At 41.2% G+C, this 25,633-nt stretch overlaps 1 protein-coding gene across 2 annotated transcripts in view; it reads right to left on the minus strand.

Moving 5' to 3' along the window:
- The window catches only part of PKHD1 (PKHD1 ciliary IPT domain containing fibrocystin/polyductin), a 975,887-nt gene that overhangs the window by 94,617 nt on the left and 855,637 nt on the right, over nt 1-25,633 (minus strand). For both annotated transcript variants that reach the window (XM_077489019.1, XM_077489018.1), the window contains one exon: nt 21,663-22,674. In XM_077489019.1, the coding sequence (XP_077345145.1) occupies nt 21,663-22,674 (1,012 nt within the window). The remainder of the gene's footprint in view (nt 1-21,662; nt 22,675-25,633) is intronic.

A 25,633-nucleotide genomic window follows, 5' to 3' on the forward strand; every position in this document is an offset into this window, starting at 1 on the left:
TAAAAAAAGGTATTGCCTTTAGTTATACTTTAAGTTCCGCCCCTCCTGTAGTACCTCCATGGCTGGAGCTATTGCCCATATAATACCAACTGTGGGTGAGGACTAGTTAGTGTGGAGTATGGGTGCAGTTTACCCCTGTGCAACACCATTTAACTCCACCAGGAAGTAGGAATAGGAGGAATAGGAGGGAGTAGGAATAGAGGTGCTGGGCAGCACCAATGAGTGGGACAGATCAACGTCCGTCTGGAAACAAGTGGAGCCACCTTTCCATCCTTGACCCTCAACTGTGGATTTGTAGCTTGGTGTTAAGATGAATTGTGGCCTGGAAAGGTGTGGTGAGCTGAGTATTGTGAGGGGCTTATTGTAGAAGCATGGGGCGATGGCTAACCTGATGTATACTGCTCTGTACTAGACATGTGCACTGCCAAAAAATGTGTTCATTTTCGTTTCATTTGTTTTTTGTGTTTTTCCATTTTTCGGGTCATTTGTTATGATCACAATTCATAACTTCTTACATTCGTAAATTCGTACATTAGAAAATTCATATATTCCTAAACTCGTACATTCGTAAATTAGAAAATTCGTAAATTTGGAAAAAAATCTGAAATAGTAACTAACTATTAAATTAGGTAAAGGTATTGTAATTTCCTTTCAAACTTGGCTGTTAGTGAACGTAACGAATACGAATTTATCCAAAGTTATGAATTATTAAAAACAACGAATGCTGCATCTAAACAAATGGAATGGAACAAATTAATAATAAATAATAACAAAAAGTGTTTATTATTATTATTGTTATTTATTATTATTAATTCATTACATTCCATTCGTTTGGATACGACATCCGTTATTTTGGATAATTTGTAACTTGGGATAAATTTGTATTTGTTACGTTCACTAACAGCCGAATTTGAAAGGAAATTACAATACCTATAATTTAATAGTAATAGTTAAGTTATTATTAGGTAATTATTTCAGATTTCTGAATTTCCGAATTTACAAATTACGGATGTACAAATTTAAGAATTTACAAATGCATGAATTTACGAATGTGCGAATGTATGAATTTACGAATGTACAAATTTACAAATTTTCGAATATTCAAATTTCCGATTATTTGGAAAAAATTGTTAAACGGGTTTTTGTTATTTCAGATATTTCCGAATTAACAAATTTGACAAAATTCATTAAAAAACTAATTTGGAATGAAACAAATTGCACATGTCTACTGTGTACTGATTTGAATGCACTGTCAAGATGTTGCCTTAAAACTGCTGGTGTCCTACACCATATACTCTGTCGTGCATTCTGTGAAAATGTAATGCTGTGATGGAGATGTGTTTAAAAAGAGTTGCTGTAACGTGTTAAAATGCAAACGGAATGAACTTTCCTTTATTCTAAACACAAGATCTTTGGCTGGGAATGTAGGAGTGGGCCACTGGGTGGAAGAAACGTGTTGAAGATGGCAGAACCAAAAGACAGGTATGTGGTGGCTCTGTCCCAAGAAGAAGCAGAGAGGGACTGGATGACATGGTTCTAACTGCTGTCCAATTCAGGTCCCTTACACTTGGCGTAGTCAATAGGATAGAGCACCACCCCCTTTTGTATCAGCTTCTCTGGTTGGAGAAGTAGTAGGGGATAGAGAGAAGGAGGAGTAAGGCTTGTGGACAGTGTTGTGGCATAGACATGGAGGGCATGGCACTAATCGCTGTCCATTCCAGATTCTTATACATATCATAACAACAGAGCTAATTACGACCACCTCTCTTTTGGCAGATAGAGACCCTTCTAAGACAGATTTTGCAAAAGTGTCTCACATGCATTCTAAACGTGGCACAGATTGCGTCAAATATTAGACAGGCTCATGAGTTTGGCGCAACCTGAATAACTGCATCACTTTTAGAATGCTCACAAGAAATTTTCACAAAATCTGTCTTCACCAATCTTTATGAATTCCAGGGTCAGTGTTCTGATGAGAAAAGTTGCAGTGTCGACATCCCTTTAGAAAATATAAACCCCTGGGGAGCGTCTCACCAAAACTGTTTGGCACATCAACAGTATATAGAATGTCTCCAGGTAGGCATATTGCATTCAATTTTACAAAAATTTGCAGCGACTGAAGATTGAAAAGGAAAGGTAATTTTTAATAACATTAAATTACAATGTGGTTGGTGTAGCCAATGTACAGTATATGCTATATTACATTTTTATTTGCAATATTTTTTCCACAAAAGTAGAGTTACCCTTTAAGTTAACTTGTGAATCAGAAAGTAAGGGCGAGCTCCCTGGAGTTTCCTCAATCCATATTCAGGGAAACAATGTCACAGGGGAAAATGGATGTCATTTATGATGTAATGAATTACAACATTCTGTAAATGAGGCCAGACAATGAGATCATAAAAGAACATTTTGAATCTAATGAATGTGGAGGACTTGTAATGATTCACTACTGTAACTTTTTCCTGCAGAAGCATTAGAGTCACTCTGTGCAATCGTATCCGTGAAATGCAGCTGGCCTTTTAAAAAGTAATAGACAGCTTGAAAGGTAAAAGGATTCTATTAGATAAAATGCTACCGGATGCATTATCAGGATGATTGAACGTTCAACCTTGCTAAACGCTCTATTTTTATCCTTATCCGCTCAGTTCAGTTCAGAAACAAAGATTAGGTAAAGTCCAATCCACTCAAAACTTTTTTCTATTTTGTATAGAGTAGGAAATAGGAATGAGAGATTGCTACTATCTGTGTCTCCATAGGGGAGATTTACCCCCACTTCCAGTACCACTGTCACTGGGATAGGGGTAATCTGTGCAATAGAGACCTAAACAACAAAACAAAAAAAAGGTGAGAACCTTTAAAAAAATAAAATAAAATTTATAACACCTTCTTACCCCTTGGTAGTCTTCTTCTAGAGTGGCAACATTGATTCAAACATACATTTGATACAACGAGGCAGTGTTATCACTCTGAAATAGAAAGCATGCTACTGGCAGGATCAACAGCTGGAAAAAAAAGAAACTATTGCCACCACATCTAAGGACACAACATCTTAGGTTTAAATATGCTTTAAGTTGTCTGTGTACTGCCTACTTTTCCACTAGGGGTTAATCATAGTTGGTGGCCCCAATTATTTTTAAATTTGAGTTTAGGAAAGAATCTTAATATTCAGCCTTAAATTCTTATTGTATTGAAAATCCTACAAACTAAATTATGGCTTAGTTCCCAGGTTCATAATTAGTGCTTACTGGTTTCGGCCATTAGTGCACAGGCCCAACGGGAGACCTCTCTCTCCCATATAGCATTCACCTCTACTCCACAGAATGGGCTGCACCACCGCCAAGTTTTTGCAAAAACAAAGCTTGTAATGACAATATCCCCCTTTGACACAGGTTCTTCCTCTAAAGTAAAGCTTACTTGTAAAGGTAAACCTATACATACTTACTTATGAAATATTTGTATACAGTTGTGCTCATAAGTTTACATATCCTGGCAGAATTTATGATTTCTTGGCCATTTTTCAGAGAATATGAATGATAACATGAAAACTTTTCTTTCACTCATGGTTAGTGTTTGGCTGAAGTCATTTATTATCAGTCAACTGTGTTTACTCTTTTAAATCATAATGATAACAGAAACTACCCAAATGACCACAATCAAAAGTTTACATACCCCAGTTCCTAATGCCGTGTATTTCCCCCTTTGACATCGATGACAGCTTGAAGTCTTTTGTGGTATTTGTTGATGAGGCTCTTTATCTTCTCAGATGGTAAAGCTGCCCATTCTTCTTGGCAAAAAGCATCCAGTTCCTGTAAATTCTTGAGCTGTCTTGCATGAACTGCATGTTTGAGATCTCCTCCTCAGAGTTGCTCAATGATATTGAGGTCAGGAAACTGAGATGGCCACTCCAGAATCTTCACTTTATTCTGCTGTAGAAATGACAGGTAGACTTTGACCTTGTGTTTTGGATCATTGTCATGTTGGAATGTCCAGGTACGGCCCATTTGTGCCAGAAGGTTTGAGGCTGGTCTCTGTACTGTCTGGCATATTGTAAGCAGGATACTTTGTGGCATTTGCGTGGTAATGGCTTTCTTCTGGGGACTCGACCATGCAGCCCATCTTTCTTCAAGTGCCTCCTTATTGTGCATCTTGAAACAGCCACACCACAGAGAGTCCTGTATTTCACCTGAAGTTATTTGTGGGGTCTTTTGTTTTGTTTTTTTGCATTCTGAACAATTTTCCTGGCAGTTGTGGCTTAAATTTTAGTTGGTCTACCTGACTGTAGTTTGGTTTCAACAGAACCCCTCATTTTCCACTTCTTGATTAGAGTTTGAACACTGCTGATTGGCATTCTCAATTCCTTGGATATCTTTATATATCTGTTTCCTGTTTTATACAGTTCAACTACCTTTTCCCGCAGATCCTTTGACAATTATTTTGCTTCCCCCATGACTCAGAATCCAGAAACGTCAGTGCAGCACTGGATGAACGATGCAAGGGTCTGCCAGGAGTCCAGAAACGTATTGACCTTTTATATACACACACACACTAATTACAAGCAAACAGATCCCAGGTGAGGGTGGTTACCTTTAATAACCATTCAAACTTTGTGTCAACCTGTGTGAATGTTATCAGGCCAAAACCAACAGGGTATTTGTTATTATAATTTAAAAAGAGTAAACACAGCACACACACCAATTACAAGAAAACAAATCACAGGTGAGGGTGGTTACCTTTAAGAGCCATTCAAACTTCGTGTCAAGTTGTGTGCATGTTATCAGGCCAAAATCACCAGGGTATGTAAACTTTTGATCAGGGTCATTTGGGTAGTTTCTTTTGTTATTATCATTTAAAATAAGTAAACACAGTTGATTGATAATAAAATAAATGGCTTCAGCCAAACACTACATGAGTGAAAGAAAAGTTTTTGTGTTATCATTCATATTCTCTGTAAAAATGGCCAAGAAATCATAAATTCTGTCAGGGTATGTAAACTTATGAGTACAACTCTATGTTCGCTTACTTGGCTTTACTCTTTTTTTTTTTGGATGACTGATGACTCTTTTTAAAGGTCTTGGGTAGGATGCAAGGAGTTTGGGGGAATGGACTTCCCCTTCTTTATGGCTGTTGCTGCTTGCTATTGGATGAGAATGGTTCCAGAAATTATATATTGATTGGAAAGCACAATGAAAGAGGCAGTACTAGCCGACACTCTGTCATTCTGCTTTCTCAAAACCTTGTAATTAATATATATCATGTTAGTTTTATACTTTTAATAAGAGTCTTATGAACCATACATCAAATTTGTAGTTTCCTTGGCTGAGCGCTCCTTCTATGCGACCCAGGACTTCTCGCGGAAAGGTAGCATCCCAAGCCTCCAAGAGGGTCTACCACCACTGGGCACGACCTCCTGGAAGGGACCTCTTCCTCTTTGCCCACACAATCACCCACCACGACCATCGACTCATCCAGTCAGTCCTGCGCGGTCTCCAGCACAATCCAGATACCTTGCATGTAAAAGTCAGCAATAGGATGCCCTCTAAGGGGGTCGTGAACAACAAAGGCATCACGGATCTTACTGGATGTACAGCATATGCTGTTTTCCACAGTTAGCTGTCTGGAATCTTCTCTAAACCTTTTTATGCCCTGTCCTTCTCACCCACTGCTGTTCTCCCCTTTCATGCTTGTTGCAACTCCCGGCTGTCAAAATGACAGCCAGGAGCTGTTGTGTAAATACAGGAGTTGTTGAAAGCTGCTGCTGCCAAAAAAAAAAATGGACCATCTGACACAGTATTTTTAAACATTGTTCAGACATGAGATAGAGAGAGATACAAAGTAATATTATTACATTTTACTCTGTTTTGTTCATCTGCAAAAGGAATAAGCTTGGATCTGAATATAATGTGAGGTAAAGCACCTTACAAGTAAATAGGTTTTCCTTTCTTCTTTATTATTCTTTACATTCAATAATTTTATTAGGTTTTTCACAAAGAAGAAGTACAGAAAAATAGGAAAACAATATCAATTCCTAGTATGCATTAGAACATATAATAGAGGGTTGCTTGAAATGTTATATTGAAACAACATAAGTCATGCTTAGACTTGAACAGACTTGAACAGTAAGTATAGTATTAATCAATCATGAAGCATTTGACACAGTTCCCCATAAACGTTTACTATACAAAATAAGGTCTGTTGGCATGGACCATAGGGTAAGTACATGGACTGAAAACTGGCTACAAGGGAGAGTTCAGAGGGTGGTGATAAATGGGGAGTACTTGGAATGGTCAGGGGTGGGTAGTGGAGTCCCCCAGGGTCCTGTGCTGGGACCAAACCTGTTGTTCATAAATTACCTGGAGGTTGGGGTAAACAGTTCAATCTCTGTATTTGCAGATGATACTAAGCTAAGCAGGGCAATAACTTCTCCGCAGGAGATGGAAATCTTGCAAAATAATCAGAATAAATTAATGGGGTGGGCAACTACATGGCAAATGAGGTTCAATGTAGAAAAATGTAAAATAATGCATTTGGGTGGCAAAAATATGAATTCAATCTATACACTGGGGTGGAGAACTTCTGGGGGAATGTAGAATAGAAAAGGACCTAGGGGTCCTAGTAGATGATAGGCTCAGTAATGGCATGCAATGCCAAGCTGCTGCTAACAAAGCAAACAGAATATTGGCATGCATTAAAAAGGGGATTAATTCCAGAGATAAAATGATAATTCTTCTGCTCTACAAGACTCTGGTCTGGCCGCACCTAGAGTATGCTGTCCAATTCTGGGCACCAGTCCTCAGGAAGGATGTACTGAAAATGGAGCGAGTACAAAGAAGGGTAACAAAGCTAATAAAAGGTCTGAAGGAAATTAGTTATGAGGAAAGGTTGCGAGGGGATATGATTTCAATTTACAAATACCGTACTGGTGACCCCACAATAGGGATAAAAGTTTGTCGCAGAAGGGAGTTTAACAAGACTCGTGGCCACTCATTAAAATTAGAAGAAAAGAGGTTTATCCTTAAACTAAGTAGAGGGTTCTTTACCAGATCCTTAAATGGAGTAGTGCTTAATTGGTAGTATCTCTCTCTCTGGGCACCCCAACTGGGAACAATCTGTGTCCAGGAGGGAGATCTACTCACCAATTCCTCATCTTTGTAGGGTGAGCTAAAGAAAAATTACTCTAAGACCACAAGAAAGTAGTGAGTACATTTGAATGGTATACTTAATGTGTGTGCACCTTTGTGCTCTCTGAGTGAGAGGGACCTATGGTACTTCTAGGTCATATCATTGAAAATATTGTATTCAGATTTCATAGTCACTTTCTGTATAAGTCTGGTAGTTGTGGCGGTTTAGCTATTCTTGAGCCAGTTTAATCATGGTTGCCAGAGAGATAATGTCTTGGCGTATGTACCTCTGCTGAAGGACAGCAATATTTCATATGAGGAGTGTGTGTTTACCATTTCTAATGTATCTTTGATAGTAGAGGCTTTGTTGGATTTCCACAGTTTTGTTATGCTGCTAGGAAAAGATGAGCTGTTATACTTCTGAATTGGAGTGGTATATTGCCTATGGTGAGTTTTAGTAGGGTGAGCGCTGGGGCCTGCGGTATATTCGTTTTTGTGATATCTCCCAATATTCTGAAGATGTGTACCCAAAAGGGTTGCAGTACAGGGCAGGTCCAAAATATATGGAATATATCTCCCCTTGCTCCATGGCATCCCCAACATGAAGTTAGAATGTTGGGGTCCAAACGTGGCTAGTTTGTTAGGGGTCAGGTACCCTTTTAATGAGATTTTTTTTATACATCTCCCATAGAGCAGTGCAGTGAGTATACGTGAATGTTGATACAATTGCTTCTGTCCATTTTTGGTCTGAATAGGTTTTGCCTAGGTCTGATTCACAGTGTAGATGGGGTATAAGTTTAGTAAATTATGTTTTTTTTTCTGAAGTGTATTGTAGAACAGGTATATGCCTTTTTGTTTAGGTGTTAGAGCGGTGAGGTAACGCCATGCTTTAGCAGGAATTTGGTACATTGGGTCAGCTCGGTATCGTAAGCAGCGAGGCATGTAGTTAAAGTGTTCAGAGGCTGGGAGTTGATATTCCTAGCACAGTTAGTTAAAAGGTTTATGTTTCTTTGTATTATTGCAAGATCTGGTGTTAGTGTGTTCATGGTCTTGTAGCTTTGGCCAATCTAAGCCATGCATTAGCTGATGCTCTCATTGTTGGAGGGTATGCTGAGGGGAGTAGGGATCCAAGTGGTATTCCTAGGATCTATAATGCTAAACCAGATCGAAATATTATTGAGGTTTCAATATGACCCAAAAAAGTTTTAGGGATAGGTAGGAACCAGTCGCATGGGAACAGAGGGGTGCCAGACTGAGTGCAGTATAAATCATATATTTAATAAAAACAAGTAGTAACTCACAGGTTAAATTAGATGAGTTCAGTATGTGGTGAAAATCACCAGTCCAGGAGTCTCATAAATGTCTTCCCTTTGCAGCTTGGGGCACTGGTGTGATCTTACAGGGATCCAGAGAGTGCTGGGAACCAGGAGGCAGGAAACAAGAAGCAGCTGGTCGTGACTTCACAGGAACAGGAAATGTGATTATTCATAGTGCCAAGGAATGGTAATGCATTTCGAAGCTACAGCTTCTTTATCAGACCATGATTGGCTAGCAAACCTGTCAGTCTTAAATACAGAGGAAATAGAAACAGAGAGATCTGATGGCCCGAGATCTCTCAAATCGCTGCTAAAAAAAAACACAGGGATTTCCTTTGAATTTTTTCTTCCATATCTATCAGGGTGTGCAGCTTCCATAGATCCAAGACATATGTCCATTCCCTTCTTTAAAGATGTGTGCGAATTGCTTATAGTATTCTCTGGTAAAGCCATCAGGTCTAGGAGATTTGCCTGCAGGTAGTTGTGTTATACTAGATTGTATTTCTTGGCTTGTGAAGGGTATGTTTAAGTATTTTCCCTGTTCTGTAGTTATTTTTGGAAGGTTAACATGGTTAAGAAAGGTATTGATATCCTCTAGAGAAGGGAGGTGTTTGGATTGGTCGTGTTTGAGGTTGTATAGGTCACTGTATTATGCGCTGAATGCGTCCACTATGTGTTGTGGGTCTGTTACTTTGACTTTTGTGTAGGGGTGGTATAGGTAAGCTATTCTAGTCTTAGTGCGGTAACCTTTCATGTGGCATGCTAATGCTTTCCCTGCTTTGTTGGATGTAGCGTACGATACTGCTTTTATTTTACATTGCAGTTTGTTCCTAGAAGATGATTCTAAAAGAATTATCCGTACTTCCTGTCTAAGGCTCAAGATTTTCATTGAGTGGGAATCTTGGGGTTTTACCTGGTTCTGTTTTTCCAGATCAGTGATCTGGGACATAAGTGAGTCAATACAGCCTCTTTTGATCCTAATTGTATCAGAACCCCTCTGATGTAGGCTTTATGCGCATTCCACACTGTGGCGGGGTCAGACACAGATCCCATGTTGAGTGAGAAAAAGTCTGTCAGGTGCTTTGCAAGATCTGTTGTGTGAGGCAGTTGTTGCAGAAGGTAATTATTTACTCGCCACATGAATGTTGGGGGATTTTTTGATGTATCTGCAATGGAGATGCTGATAGGAGCATGGTCTGACCATGTCACAGCGTGGATATCAGAGGATTGGGTTTTTGTACAAGCCCTTTGTCAACCAGAAAGTGGTATATGTGAGAGTACAATTTATGCACTGGTGAGAAATATGTAGAGATTAAGGAGGAGAGATCTGTCATCAGGGAGGATTGAAGAGATAAAAGCATCTCCTTTAATGTTGTATCTAATACAGGCTGTCCTGTGGTGGGAAAGGCTGCCATAGATGATTGAAGGGCCTGATTAGACTGGAGGGGGTTAAGTAGCTGGGCCTCAGCTTGTTTGGAGAATGAAGGGGTATCCATCCTCATCCTGGCCTTTGCAGGGCTGCCTGAAGTGGGGTTGCCTTCTGCCTGGTCACAGGAGGACAACAAGGGCTGGATGTTGTCAGTATTATCACTGATTGCGTCCGGGAGGTCTGTATATGTATTACTTGTGGCGGCTGTGCTCGTGCCATTTTGGAGTCCACTGACCTGCGGTGCTGGCTTCAGGAAGGAGGCCGTGAGCTTTTTCGGCCTGTATTCACCCTTCCTTTTGCTGGAGATTGTTCTCTGGGTCTCCAGCGATGTGTGGGATGCGGTGTTCGGCTGAGGATGCAGGGTTTAGTCGCTCCGTAGTTCTCTCTGGCTGGCGGAGCACTCGTTCTGGGCAGCTATTCACGAGCACCATCAAGCCACACCCCCTTCTTTTTTTATTATTTTATTAACCCTTAGTTTACCATAATCAGCCCCAATTAACTCCTTCCTCTGATGCAGATATGAAGTGCAGTCATCTCTACCTGCAGCAGCCTCTTAACCTCCCTGGCGGTACGATTATTTCGGATTTTAGGTGCTAAAAGCGGTACCATTATTTTGCATGAAAATTTGGCGTTTTATATTGTAGTCCTGCAATTCTTAGGAATAACTCTCTTAAATCTGTCCAAACCAGAGTCTAGCAGACATCCCGGGTATAATAAAGTTTGAAAAATGAAATCATAAATTATAATATAAGAAATAATTATAAATAATTGTACCAAATAATAATATAACAATAATAAAAATTATTCAATAATGTAATCACATCAAAAACACTGAAATTTGCTCAGTTGCAGAATTGTCACTGTCATTACTTTTCAGTATTTGATGACGAATCTCCCCACAAATCGCTGTCGCTCAATTCTGCGAGTGATTCTAATTTATTATCGCTGTTTTCTAGCTGCTCTAAAATCATTTTTGATGTAAAGTGACAGTTTTGGTTGCTATGGACAATCTCCAGTTTCCAGGTATAAAGAACAGTTTTTATTATATAAAACTGCATGCAGGACACTGGGCAGACCACTAGGGACAACGGGGATGTGAAATGTTTACATACAGCAATGTAATCTGTAAGATTACATTATACTGTATGTTTACTGTGTGTTTCATTTTTTGAATTTGGCGCCGATCTCCGTGCCCGTGCGTCGCAACGCTCGCAGGGCACGGAGATCGCCGATGTGATAGATCGAGCGAGACACGGCTCGCTCGTACAGCGGGGAGACGACGCTGGATGCGAGGGAGAAGGTAAGTAAACCTCCTCCTGGATCCAGCGATGCAGTCCCGAGTCTGACTCGGGGATACCGCTTTTGGTATGAAAAATCCACCCCGAGTCAGACTCGGGAATACCGTCAGGGGGGTTAAAGTATATCTAAAGGCAAAACTTTTTTTTTTAGTTTTGAGCAAAGTGGAGAGGGCTAGAACACCCAAACTGTAAGTTGTCCCCAGAACAGTAACAGAGGGGACATCTTCTAATTAGGAAAATAGTCCATCAGGGATTTCTCCACTTTTGAGGGATTTCCTCTCACTTTTTGCTTTGGCTATGGGACAGGAAGTAAATAGAAATACCCCAATGGGACTCATATGGCAGCAAAAAAAAAAAGAATTTGAGTCTGTTTCATTCATCTGGAGATCAAAGGGATTAAAGATCAAAAGGATGAAAAAAACATGTTTCCTTGAGTTCTACTTTAAGCCTTGCCAATACTAACCAAAGCCAACCCAATCCCTGGCCATTGACAGGCAACGATTCTCCTTTACACATTCCTTTTGGTTCTTAATTATGATGGGCTGCCACACAGGCCAATAGGAAGCAAGTTCAACTTTCATTACTCACAAGCTGAGCTCAGGATGGCCTGGGATTGGACTATAAAGAGAGGCAGTTATCTGCACGCTCCTCTTAGTGTCTATTCCCTTTAAGTCACTCATTGTTAATGGGGGAAGTATTGCTGCTTACTGGAACTTCATTGTGTGGGATGCCCAGTTTGTAGTAGAAAATCCACCAAAGAATGGTCTTGTCTGAAATAGCATTAATTTCCTGCTACTGGCCCAGAAATCTAAGGAACATTATAATTTATTCCAAATTGTACATCCAAAATAAGACCCAAGTAGATATCTTATAACTTATTATAACTGAATATCTTGTTTCCCTTGCTTCTCTTTAAAAAAATAAAAAGAGATTTTTTTAGACGGCTGATTTTTAACCTCCACGAGTGTATATTTCTGTCCCCAGCAATGTACAGTTGACGCTGCCTACTTTTTACGATATGTTATAAGAGCGTAATAAATCTGTTAGCTTAAAATCGAATCTCTGTGGCCTTTTAGAGAAATCATCATTAAACGCGGAGCCCCTGTTAACGACGCCATCCTGGAGAAATTGTTTAATCTCCAGCTGGGGTGAAAGGTCGCCAAATGAATTTTTTATAATACATCAACTTGACACGCAATAGGGAAAACTGCAATAGATAAAAGTTACGGAAAAGGGCACCCTCTTCTCTGGATAGGTCAATAGCAACCAAGAGAGCCACTCATCCCGTCACCTCTCAACGCGATGCGCCTTTTTCCATTTAATATGGACACCCAATTAACACCTGACTAGCATAGGCGGCCTCATTTTGGGTGAATTATTGCACATCCTCCCCCTTCCCCGAGATGGAAGTGATCACAATATATCATCGGATGGTGAGAATTAGTCTTAATTGATTTGAGTTACCATGCGATGATAGGCCACTTAGACAATGTAAGCCTTATTGGCTCCTGGAAGGGATGAAGGTAAGATTAGATTGCTGGGCTCGTTGCCGTGGTGACACCGGGCAGCTGACATCTTGTTAGACAATTGCAAGGTTCTATTGCTCTCACCGATGGGGTCGTCAGTAAGCTGAAGTGATGTCTAAACATGGTTATGTGTGCTCTGATATTAAAACAAGAGGATAAACACCTTATTGCCAGTAACCTGGATTTGTCATGGCTCTGTTGTTATCCAATTTAAAGCCACTAATGCGACTATAGCCAGGGGGTAAAAACAACTAACAACCAAACCGAGGCGGTGTTAAAAAAATAGCAATGCTTTACTCCTCAAGTCAAAACAGTATACAGCATACAGTAGCTAGCACTCTTGTTGGGTCCATTCACACCTCTCCATGTATGTTGACATATGTTTTAACACATATTTCTAAATGAAATGTGTTGTGTTGAGGAAGCCCATGTTCATATACATTTACATGTGTATACAAAATAAATGTTACATGCTGTACTTTTTTGACTCACATAAAAGCAACACAATAATGTAAATTAGGCTCATTGAAATAGTTTTTTTTTTTTGCATATGTGTTCGTACTGTGTATAAAAATGCGTTTGACTTCATCTGCTGTATAAAGTAGGTGTTATCCCATGTTAGCTGCAAAAGTGGAAATATGTTTTAAGCAATTGATCTAATCAAATGTTTTGAAAGTACATATGTATTTGTAATACTTACATGTATTTGTATACACCTTAAAATATTCCTCAACCCCTGGTCAGCAAACTTAGATGTCTGACACTCAACATGTTTCCCAGATCATTGATCTGCTTCATCAGGAGATATTTGGTCCCTTTCACATGGGGCAGACTTTGGCTGCAATTTGCTTTCTCAGCAGGGGAATTACCTGCTTGTAGCACTACCCCCACAGGAGCTGCTTGAATACTTGTGCCCAGGTCTCCCACTAATTAATCCACAGCCAGTTACATGGTATTTTCCCACAGCCAGGTGCACACTCTTTCGCTCATTGTCTCCAATAATCAGTCTAGGGGATGTGTTTTTATGTTTTATTAGGAGAACTTGGATAGGAGAAGGGAATTAGTAGGATACTTTAACTATGCACAAGTGAGGACAACTCTTTCAATAGAACTGTGTACTGTAACTGTACTCACAGGTCATCTTCCTCCATGATACCAGACAGAATCCGTGGACATCCTCCCTTAGTCAGTTTGCAAAGTAACCATGGGTTGTAGCTTCAAGGTTTCAGTCCCACAGGTCGACGACCTGAGGCCACATGGCAGCCTATGCTGGGGAGAGGCATCAGCTTCCTCCCCACCTGGACCTCTCTCAAAGGGAGACTGGTCCATGAGCCCATGTGCTCTTTAGATTTAAATACACATACCCAGCATTCCTTGGGGTACATGCCCTTCTAATTGGCCAGGACTGCATACACATCCATGCTCTCACCTTCTAGGTTTCCACCCACTGTCCAATATGTCTCATTACTATTGGACCAGTGTGAAACCTTCAAGACAGCATGAGCAGCACCAGAGTACACTGAGCAGACTCCACCAAACAATCACAGCTCTCTTTTAAGCAGACAGCACCTGAATTTGCCTGGCTGTCTCCCTGTTAAGCAGAGAAACCCAAAAACGATATACCCTCACACCACTGAGCAGGCAGATGACAGGTCCGTGTCCACTCTGCATAGGCGGACACAGCCTGCTCTCCACTATGGGCAGTTGGATACAAACAAAACGCCTTTCTGTTTACACCCGACTGCCATCCGATCCAGCCAGATGAAGGGGAATGGATCCCCCTTTCCGATCACACAAATAGACACAAGTCCATTTACACCTGGTTACCCAGAGGAGAATGGAGGGTCCGGTTGGGTCTGTCCGAAAAATGGACAGGCGGGCCTGACTGGACTACTCATGTGACAGTGTCAATTTTTGTTTATTAAAAAAATCACACAAACATACAGCTTATTAATAAAAAACATATTTACATAAATATAAAAAACAACAAAAAAAAAAACAAGCGTGCTTATATCAGCAAGTAAAGAAAACCGTTTCCTGACAAGATAACATAGAAAGAAACATATTTTAATGACAACAAAAAAGAGACTACAAACCCCGAAACTCAACTTAAACACAATCCAGGCTAAGAAACATTTTGAGATATAATCGCCATCAGGATGCGATTCCAAACCCCCCCATTAACCCCTCCCCCCACATCATTCACCCCGACTTCTACATCATTCACCTTGCATTCTGCACCAGCCACTCCCATTCCCTTCCCACCTCCCCGCCACCATCATCCAATCCATCACTCACTCCACCCCTCGGTGTCGGGTTGGCACCACCATGCATGCTGGTCCAGCACTCTCCACTGCCTTCACTACACTAGGAGCAGACACAGACTTGACATCCACACTTTCTGACACCGACTGGGGAACCACAGACTGGGGGGGGGGGGGGGGGTATTGACACCACAGCCGGCCTCACAGACACTAGGATTCCCTGGTACAACCTCTGCCAACCCAGACTCTTCTCTATCCAGATGGTTACAGGTTACATTTAATGATGTTACAGCCATTCGCCAGATTCCCCAGTTCCTGACACAAAGAACACTAAAAGACAATAATCCTATCTCTACCAATAAAGGCAAGGCAAATGCTTGGCCACATTCCCACACACATGAAATCTCATGGACACCAACCACCCACCCTTCCAGATTCCTCTATCATCCACAATCTTTTTTAGTGGGCAGAAAGTTTCACCAAACCTCCTCAACCAGACCCATAAATCCTTGTCAGGATCTGTACATTCTTAATCAAGGGCTGTTGTGGGACAACTTTGGGGACAAGCCCCTTCCAGTCCGGCTGGCCCTATATACATGCTTAAACCGCTCCCAAAACAGATCCAGCGATTCTGGATGCACAAATGACAAATCATATTCATAGGAACCAGCCGGACGGATAAGAGCATAAATATCTTCTGCCTTAAATCCCATGGCTAGGATCCTATCCACAATCACCCTCCTGATAGGTGGAATGCCTCCTTCTTCCCACTTGAGCTGTACCATATTCTTGTGTTTAATGGAAGAAGGTGCGTTAGGTGGAAGTCACACAACTGGCTCCCTTCCTTTAGCAGCATGACTATGTCCCAACACTGCCTTCATATAATTCCTAACTGGGGCAGATGACACATAAACTGTCTGTGCAGAAAACTACAAAATCTGGTTTGGTAAATTACCCACCACTTGATCCTCCCTCCTCCCCTCCAGCACAACAGTCCCAGAAGTACCATAGCTACCAACAGTCCTGTCATCAAGTAAAGTCTTCCGTTTAGAAAAAACACCAGCCGTTTCAGCGTTTATATGGCCCTCCTGCTCTGCAGTTTCAATGTTCCTGCGACATTCCTGCTCTGCATTTTCAATGTTCATGCAACATTCCTGCTCTGCAATATTAGTGTCCATGTGACTCCTCGAAACCAGCAGAAACTTCCCTGTCTGGATACACGCCAGCTCCTCCTGCATTACCTGCTGATTGCAAGGATCTGTTGGCAGGTACAATCTGAAGAAAGTCCTTCACACGCTGAGAGAGATTTTTAGCAAACACTCCTTTACTATGATCCTTATCTGACGAGTCAGTGCCACTCAAGTGAGATTCCATTTCTGTAATGGCCTGCAGCACTCTGCCATTTTCCTCAACCTCCTCATGAGATGACCCAGGCTGCTGGGGAGGGAGGGGGGCAGATACTGACTCAGACACAAAAGATCCTGAGACAGGGGTAGTACTGGGGCCACCATGTGAAGCCACTTTCTTGCTCCTCATCCATACTGTCACCGTTGCTCTGGTATCCACCCTCTGACTGGTACTGGCACAGGTACTTTCCTTCATCTGTTGGAATCTCTCCTCATTCTACTTTTCTCTGAAAACACTGCTGCTTTCCTTCAATGCTTCCTCCAGAGACCTCAGCTTGCAGAATTCCCTCTTAATATTTCCAGACTTACTATGCAGGGATTTCTATTTCCTGGGATCTTCTTTCATGACAGCAAGTTTCTGTTCCTCCTTAGCAATGCGGGAAAGTCTGTTCACCACTCTATCCTGGAAGACTGGTAAGGACTCCTCTTACATAGGGACAGGCCCAGGAGCCATTGCAGCTTGAGGACATGGAGTAGGCCTCAGTGCTTCTGGAGAGCCTCTACCTTCGTCTCCCCCCACCCACTGCCATGCATGCAGGACAGGTTTAGGCTTGATGTTTCCTCCAACTGAGACTAAAGCAGAGTGAGTCAACAGCACCTTGCAAAACAGCACCACCTGGTACACCTGGCCCATGTAACAGTGTAAGGCCCTACCACTGTGAAAATGGGTGTAGAAAGGCAACAAGGTTTGCACGAAGGCAACATTCGTGACTCCAGTTATTCGTTTTGAGTGTGAAAAACTGTTTTTACAGCTTCCTCCGGGTTTTTTTTATAATCCCAGATTGTGCTCTGGAGTTTGAAGATTTCAAAGTGCTTTGAAAGGGAAGTAATTTCCAACCCAGTGTCCGTGTCTTGCTAAAAGACCAGCAGGGTGTGTGTCAAGGTGTGCACATCCCTTATAATGAAGAACTTTGGGCATAGCTCAGGTGTTCTACTCAAGAGACTGCACTCCATGCTGGAGGAGAAAATCTATGTCCGTTGAACAGGGCGGTTAAGCGAGTATGAAAGTTGGAGAGAGGAAGGATGACTAGGCGAGTCCAGGGCACTGATGGAATCTGGAGGAGTGAGAGAGCCCAGGGCGTCAGGACAACCCCTCTTGAGAGGCTAAGAAGTGGGCCTGTGCAGCTGGATGCTACAACTAAAAGGCCGAGAGAGCCAGGAGAGCCCAGAGAGCCAGGAGTGGTGTGCGGGATGCTTTGAGGGACAAATTAAAAACAGCAGCAGTGCTGCTGAAGAGGGAGCCTGGTGGCTCAGCATTTTCTGTTTTACTGGTGAAAATCCACTGTGTGGACAACTGTTTCACACAAATCTTTAACCACTTGCTGACCAGTCACGTATCTGGTACACCACTGGACTTCAGGTGGTTGCTCGAGGATGATGCCTGTGTAAATCCTGTGTAAATCTAAAGTGGTAAGCTGTAAAGACTTTTAAAGCATCGCTTATGGATAGTAAAGTTTCTGTTGTTTGTTGCCGTTTTATATTTTACCTAACAATTGGGCTATGGATTGTGTTTTTTTGCATTAAGATTTTAAAAAGTGTATTTAAAAAAAAAAAACTATTATGCCAAGAGGGTAACCCAAGGACTTTTGGTAAAATAGCAGCCCAGTAATCTTAAGTGTCTGTTGATATGACTGTGGATGGGTTATCTAGCCAACATGACCAGACTTTTAAAAAAAAATTCTGACATCCTTCATTGCAGTAGATGTCTTGTAATAAAGGTAAGTTATAGGTCATCAGTTATATCCAAAACCGAATAATGGGAGGGGAGGATTTTTTCCAACACATAGCCCCAGAGAAGAGCCAGTGAGCTTTCATCTGGGCCGTCTTCAATATCGATTGGACCCTGGGGCAAACATTTTCTTGGCCCCCTCCCACACATCAACTTAAGCTGGTCATAGTCGGATCGATTTTCTTTCACGGGTTACAGGAAAGAAAATCACTCAATTCCCTCATTAACACAGTCAGCGTCGACAGGGGATTCTCTCAGGCAGGAGCCATTGTCTTAACAGTGACATTATGAACACAGTGATTTTTATTATCGGTTATAACAGCCACTAGCAATAATCACATGTAAAATCTGGAAGGGTGGTTGTACCAAAGTTGATCAATCGATTCTATCTGAACCATCTATTGTCGGCTTTATCTAAAAGACGTTAACAATGTAAACACAATTAATTGGTTTCACACCCACTGATTGTTTGCTAGAGGTTACTGCACATGATTACCGCTCACTAATTGGTTGCTAGAGGTTACTGCACATTATTACTGCTCACTTATTGGTTGTAGGGGTTACTGTACATCCTTACCGCTCACCCATTGGTTGCTAGCGGTTTCTGCACATCATTACCGGGCACCCATTGCTTGCTAGAGCTTACTGAACATCATTACCGCTCACCTATTGGTTGCTAAAGGTTACTGCACATCATTGACAACCACAGATTGGTTGCTAGAGGTTACTGCACACCATTAATGCTCACTGATTGGTTGATAGAGGTTACTGCTCATCAGTAACGCTCACTTATTGGTTGCTAGAGGCCACTGCACACCATGAATGCACACTGATTGGTTGCTAGAGGTTACTGCACACCATTAATGCTCACTGATTGGTTGCTAGAGGTTACTAATCATCAGTAACGCTCACCTATTGGTTGCTAGAGGTTACTGCACATCATTAATGCTCCCTAATTGGCTGCTAGAGATCACTGCACATCATAAACACTCACTCATTGGTTACTAGAGGTCACTGCACATCATAAACACTCACTCATTGGTTACTAGAGGATACTGCACATTATTACTGCTCACCCATTCATTTCTAGAGGTTACTGCACATCATTGCAGTTTACTGATTGGTTGCTAGAGGTCACTGCACATCATTAACACCCACCAATTGGTTGCTAGAGGTTACTGCATATCATTGACGCTCGCTTATTGGTTGCTAGAGGTTACTGTACATCATTAACACTCACCCATTGGTTGCTAGAGGTTATTGCACATTATTACTGCTCACTGATTGCCTACAATTCCCAATTTCCTCCTCTGGAAGCTGCTCTGGTCCTGCCACTGCTTTATTAATCTCCTTCCGCTGCTGACAGGAGAAGGATGAGGGAGAATAATCCATACACAGCCCAATCTGTGTCTTTAAACGCTGCAATGCTGACCGGGAAAGGGGGGGCAAGTGGGGGAACACAGAGAGCAGCACTGCCTCACTCCTTGCCATAGCCGTTCTGGTCCCGTCAGAGGGAGATGCGTGACTTGAGGCCTCTAGCACATAAAGCCTACAGCGTTGCCTTTCCCCTCTCACATTGTGGCTGCTTGAATTACCCTGCTGGGAGAGTAAGCGCTAGGATTGACTGCACACACTACACCTGGAAAAATACCCACACCTGGCAGTGTGGGCTCAAGGGACAGCTGCTTTGGGCCTCACAACAATGACTGGGCCCAGGGCAGCTTCCCATTTTTCCCTGCATTAACGATGGCCCTGGCTTTCATTGACTGGCCCCCATCTCCATCCCCAACCACACCGTACTTCATGACATTATGACATCAGTCAGTGGTACCCTGCCAGGGCATATGTCACAAGGTGCCTGCAGTGCTGGGGGGCACAGGTCGTTTGCATAGAGGTCTGAAAGCAAAAATCTAGTCTTATCATTCACCCCTTGGTAAATGTACTCTTGCACAAAAGAGCTCATGTGTACCTTTAAACAGAAGCAAGCTAATAAAGACATTTTGCAAAGTTTGATGCTATCAGCAATAAGAGCATATTCTCAGAGAGTTGTGAACATTACCACACCCCGCTGGAGAGAAGACACTTCAGCTCCAATTCTATTTCCTTCTTGCTGCCAGCGGAGTTGAATCATTGAAACAGATTTGACACTGCATGTTTTCAGCCATTACAGCTCTTCCTCTATGTCAAGCCGAGAATAATGTGACCATTGACAGGCCACAGACAGGGTTGAGTAAAGTGTAATTTCAGGACTTTGTTTCTATACAAAAGAACTTTTGGTAGAAAGAAATAAGACTCAGCATTTGTCTTTGAAAAGGGCAAAATAAAAGGAATGACCCAGTTCGCTGTGATGGACCCTGGTGCTGATCAGCCAGAGATTCTGTACACCAGTTTTGTGTGTGGGTAGGTATGCATTATGTGTATACAACTGGAAAAGCGCTTCACAAACCATGATAAATACAAGAGATTCCACCACCACAAAGGGAGCATACAGTTATGTCATATCCTTAAAGCAACCTTGACATTAAAATAAAAAAATCCACATAGACATCTAGTAAATGCAAAAAGAAGCCGTGTATATATAGCTTTCCTGCTGCCCGCACTGTAGAACTCAGCTCCAGTCATTAGGAAAACCAACACTTTTGGAAATGCAGATTCCCTGGGTCTTCTGCAGCTCTCACTGGTTCCTGTCCTCCACATCATCACAGAAGACAGCAGTGATGTGGAAATCAAGGAGGAAACTGTGAGAACTGTTTACCTATGGAGGATTTCTCAAGATTGAACTGGATTTTGGTGACATTAACAGTGAGAAAGGTAAGTCTCTACAGTCTTCTTTTACAGGTAATGTATGTGTCCGTTTGGATTTATTTTAATTGTTTAAATCATTTTAAAGTGATGTTTTTTATTTTATATTAATTCATTATATAAAATCTCTATTTTACATTGGGTATGCCAGGAGCACTGGTGCCACAAAAAAAAGCACAGAGTAGAAGCTGTTTTCTTTCAGACTGCCAATTTCTAACTGAATCTTGATGCACCACCTCACATAAAAAAGAGCAGGTGGAAGAAGGGTTCAATCCTCTAATCATTTAATTATCTGTAAATTCCAACTTCCACCTACTGAGTTCTATAAACAACAGACTTAGGACTAGCCTGGTAAACAATGGGCTAAAACTGCACTGGATCATACCAAAAGTAGTGCATGAACTACTCTTTAAAAATGCACTGCACCAAACACACTGCTTTACAATCTGTGTTTGGGGTGTCATAAGGATTATATTAAAACCCACAGCAGATTGCTCGCCCAGTGCATTTTGAACGCGGTTCACATAGACTTACCCAGTGAAAAAGATCAGTAGAGCACAACCGTTGGGTAGTACAGTAAAGCAGGGAGATTGTGCATAAGTAAATATGGTTTCCAGTGTTCACAGGCTCCATCCAGTTATCCTTTTAGCCTGACTACATAGCACACAAAATCCAGTTATCCTTTTAGCCTCACTACATAGCACACAGAATAGGGCTTGAAACATTGTTACTATAAAATCACATGATCATCAGTATATTAATCAACATAATTACCTGCTTCTGTTTCCCAAATTCGGTACAGCCACCATCATATAATCAATCTGCACACTGAAGGTCTTCTCCAATTCTCCTGTCTGCAAGCCATTGATAATGCTGTTGGATATGTTCTGCAGGTCCATTTGTGTTGAAGACATTCCTATTCTTTTGGAGGTATTAGTTGGGCTCAATACATTAGGTTCATCTATTTCCACAATAAGTAATTCCAATTGGCTCTCTTGTCTGTGTATTTTCTTTCTGTCAATATCTTTTACGTTGGTACCAGAGTGACGTCTCACTCTTCTCTGTTTTTGGATTATGGACGGGCAGTGCCGCTTACGCTTTGAATAGTTGTCTGTGATGGTCTTTAACGTTGAAGCTTGACCTTGGAATATCTGCAGTACTCTTACTTGAGATGGATCAATGCTCAAAAAGTGGGCCAGTTTCAAGCCTAACTGGTTGTAAGGATCTGTGCGAGTTCCTTCAACCACATAGAAAAACAGGTGAACAGATAGCTTGGTCCATATCTCTAGTGGCTCATCTCCTTGCAAGATAACATACAACAAGTTCTCTCTAAAACTAAAAAAGCTTGAACCATGTTTCTGATGTTGAAAGTCAGGTGCTATGTCATAGAGAACTGTGGAATACCTTTCTCCTCCTGAAACAATATAAAAACTATCTGGAATGTCGTAAAATAGAGCCAAGACAAGTTTGGTGGAATTCTGAGCTCCATGAAGCTGAAGTTTTAATGCCCTTGGAGTTGTACCTGTAAAACAAACTTTAGTCATTTTGTTTGCTGGCAAGATTGCGTAAAAGGTCTTATGACTGGTTATGTTACAGCACTGATCTTGAGTAGTTCCCCCACTGACAAACACTTGAGCAAAATGATCTGTTATTGCCAAGATTGGACCAATTGGGTCTACAGGGGTAATGATGTTTTCAAGAATTACGACACTGAGGTCTGTCTGGTGACACATATGAGCCTGAGAATTTGATTTGTAGGTACACTGGCCCTCTGTCCGATAAATTCCTGTGAAGAAAGAAGTCGGAATTATTTTGTGGTTTCCAAAGACATGTTTAGATCACAATTCCATATATATATATATATATATATATATATATATATATATATATATATATATATATATATATATATATATATATATATATATAGATAGATAGATAGATAGATAGATAGATAGATAGATAGATAGATAGATAGATAGATAGATAGATAGATAGATAGATAGATATAGATATATATTATATATTTTTTTTATGCATTTTTTTTTTATTGGGTACAGCAAGAAAAGATTACATAGTACAAGTGCATTTCAAATTAGTACAAGGGTTTAAACATGTTAAGAATATTTATTTATAAATAAATGTTACTGTATACAGTCAAAGATTTCTTGCTGACATATTTTCCTATGCATACATTATACATTTACACTGTGGTAAGTAGCGCTATTAGGTAATAGATTTGTATTTAGAGCTCATAAGGCTGCAGATCCACAGTTGGGAAACTTTTCGTTGGTTACCACATACTGTATAAACATAGTTGAGAACATATAACAGAACCTTTTAGTCAACACCATTAAACTAAAACTTAGCTCCAAGCAGAAATATAAACTTTGGTCTCCATTATCCTGCTTCAATCCACCCTGGCCAGTGCTAACTCAAACCACGCTACATTTTACAGGACATTTTACAGATGCTGTACCAGATCATGTACTGGAAGTCATACATAATTTCAATTCTTTGCGCTTTGGTTATTTCAGAACTTATACATGCTGACCAGGACTTAAAAAATGTTTTATTAAGTAGGGATCGGTTCCTCAAGGGAGCTGATTTTATCTAACAGCATTAAGTGGTAAAGAGTGGACTGGAGGTCCACTAGGTGAAAGCCTCTGTGTCAGTACGGTTTGGGTTTTTTTTTTGGCTTCCGGCAAACACATTATTTGCCATCTTGTTAAAAAGGCAGATTGACTACCATTTCATGCAGGCAGTGGGTATATACAAAATGCCAATGCAGGGGAGAAATATAGTTGTCTATGTTTTCCGATACCTTATGTATGTAGTATAGTATCAGTCCCCAGTATGTTTTGATGAAGGTCACAGTTGCTTAAAGCGGAGTTTCACTTATTTTTTTAACTTGGACTTATTGTAATGCCCACCCATAGTGCTGCTAACACTTTGCAATTTTTTTGAGAAAGTATCTTTTTTTTAAAAATGTTTCCCCTGGACTTACGGTCGTGGCAACTACATCATCATCCTGACCCGTGGACTCCTGGAATATCTATGTCATCAATCCCATGAGTCTTTGGGCATCTAAAGTTTCTCAAAGTGTGTCTCACAGTGTCATTACTTTGCAGACGCAAGGCCTGGGAGGTGCATGCTGGGTAGCCAGCTGCATGGAAACCCTGAAAATAGTGCAGGCTGGCTTTAGCTGCCCACAGCTACCATGGCCTCAGACAGAATCCAAGGAGAATAGAAGGAGAATAGGAGAAAAACAATGCGCTACAATGTCCAATGTGGATCATGTTGTTTACAACCATGGTGATGATGTTGTTATTATAATCTGGCTTATCAGACTGTAGATCCTCTTTAAGATGTATGTGTGGGCCTAACATTTTTTTCCCTTTCTTTTGGATAGCTACTGAAGAGCTGAAGGTTAACTTTCCAATACAGAAAATATTTCTGGTGACTCCAATAAGGAAAAAAAAGCATCCAAAAGGAACTGGGAGTCTGATGTGAGTTCATTCAAAGTAGTGAGAAGGCAAAAGACATTTGACAAGCTCATTGGCTCAGATTAGGCTGCTCACAACAGATACGGCTACCATTCAGTGGGTACCCCAGCAGGTTTCCAGAAAAAAACATGCAAAAAAAGGTATAAGAATACAAATTCATTTATTGGTATTGTACTACCAATACTGTTTAGACTGTTTTATCTTTTGGTTTGGCGCTCCTTTGTTTTATGCAAATTATTCTGGCAACAACTGTCTAAAAGGGAGATTTTCCTGACTACGATTTCTTCTCATTTCCTGTTGTGCTCTTTGGGGCAGGAAGTGAAAGGAAAATCTACGCAATGGGACACAGTCATTAAAAATATAATCTGAGAGGGGATTTAACCTTTTCCTTCCCTAGCCAAAATGTAAAAAAAAAAAAAGAAAAGTTTTGGTTGTATATACATAAAAGTGAATATACCCTTAAGACCACCCACCATACCATTTTGATCACTCACCTAATATTATCTCACCTGACTTATCAAGGCATGGACTCCACTAAACAAAGCATCACACTGCCTCTGCTGGATTGCTTTCTTCCTATGCTGCATCCTGGTACTATCTCTTCCACAGGTAAGCAACATACATGCACCCGGCCATCCACATGATGTGAGAGAAAATGTGATCAGACCAGGCCACCTTCTTCCATTGCTCCATGATCTAGTTCTGATGCTCACGTGCCTATTGTAGGCGCTTTTGGGTGTGAACAGCATGGGCACCCAGACCAGTCTATGGCTGCATAGCCCTATACACAACAACCTGCAATGCACTGTATGTTCTGACACCTTTCCACAGGACCAGCAATAAATTGAGCTATGATAGCTCTTCAATTGGATCGAACTGCACCTACATGCATCAATGAGCCTTGACCACCCATGACCCTATTGCCAGTTTGCTGGTTTTCCTTACTTGGACCCCTTTTGGTTGGTCCTGACCACTGCAGACCGGGAACATCCCACAAGAGCTGCAGTTTTAGAGATACTCTGACTCAGGCGTCCAGCTATTACAATCTGGCCCCTGTCAAAGTCTTCCTTAGGCTTGCCCATATTGTCTGCTTTCAACATATCATCTTCAGGGACATGTTTCCTTGCTGCCTAATATATCCCACCCACTTTCAGAGGCCATTGTAACAAGACAATCAATGTTAGTCACTTTTCCTGTCAGCAGTCATAATGTTATAACTGATCCATGTATGTTCAGTAC

The sequence above is a fragment of the Lithobates pipiens genome, unplaced genomic scaffold (genome assembly GCF_037356315.1).
Source record: "Lithobates pipiens isolate NorthernLeopardFrog02 unplaced genomic scaffold, aLitPip1_a1.2 Scaffold_18, whole genome shotgun sequence".
Taxonomy (NCBI): Eukaryota; Metazoa; Chordata; class Amphibia; order Anura; family Ranidae; genus Lithobates; species Lithobates pipiens.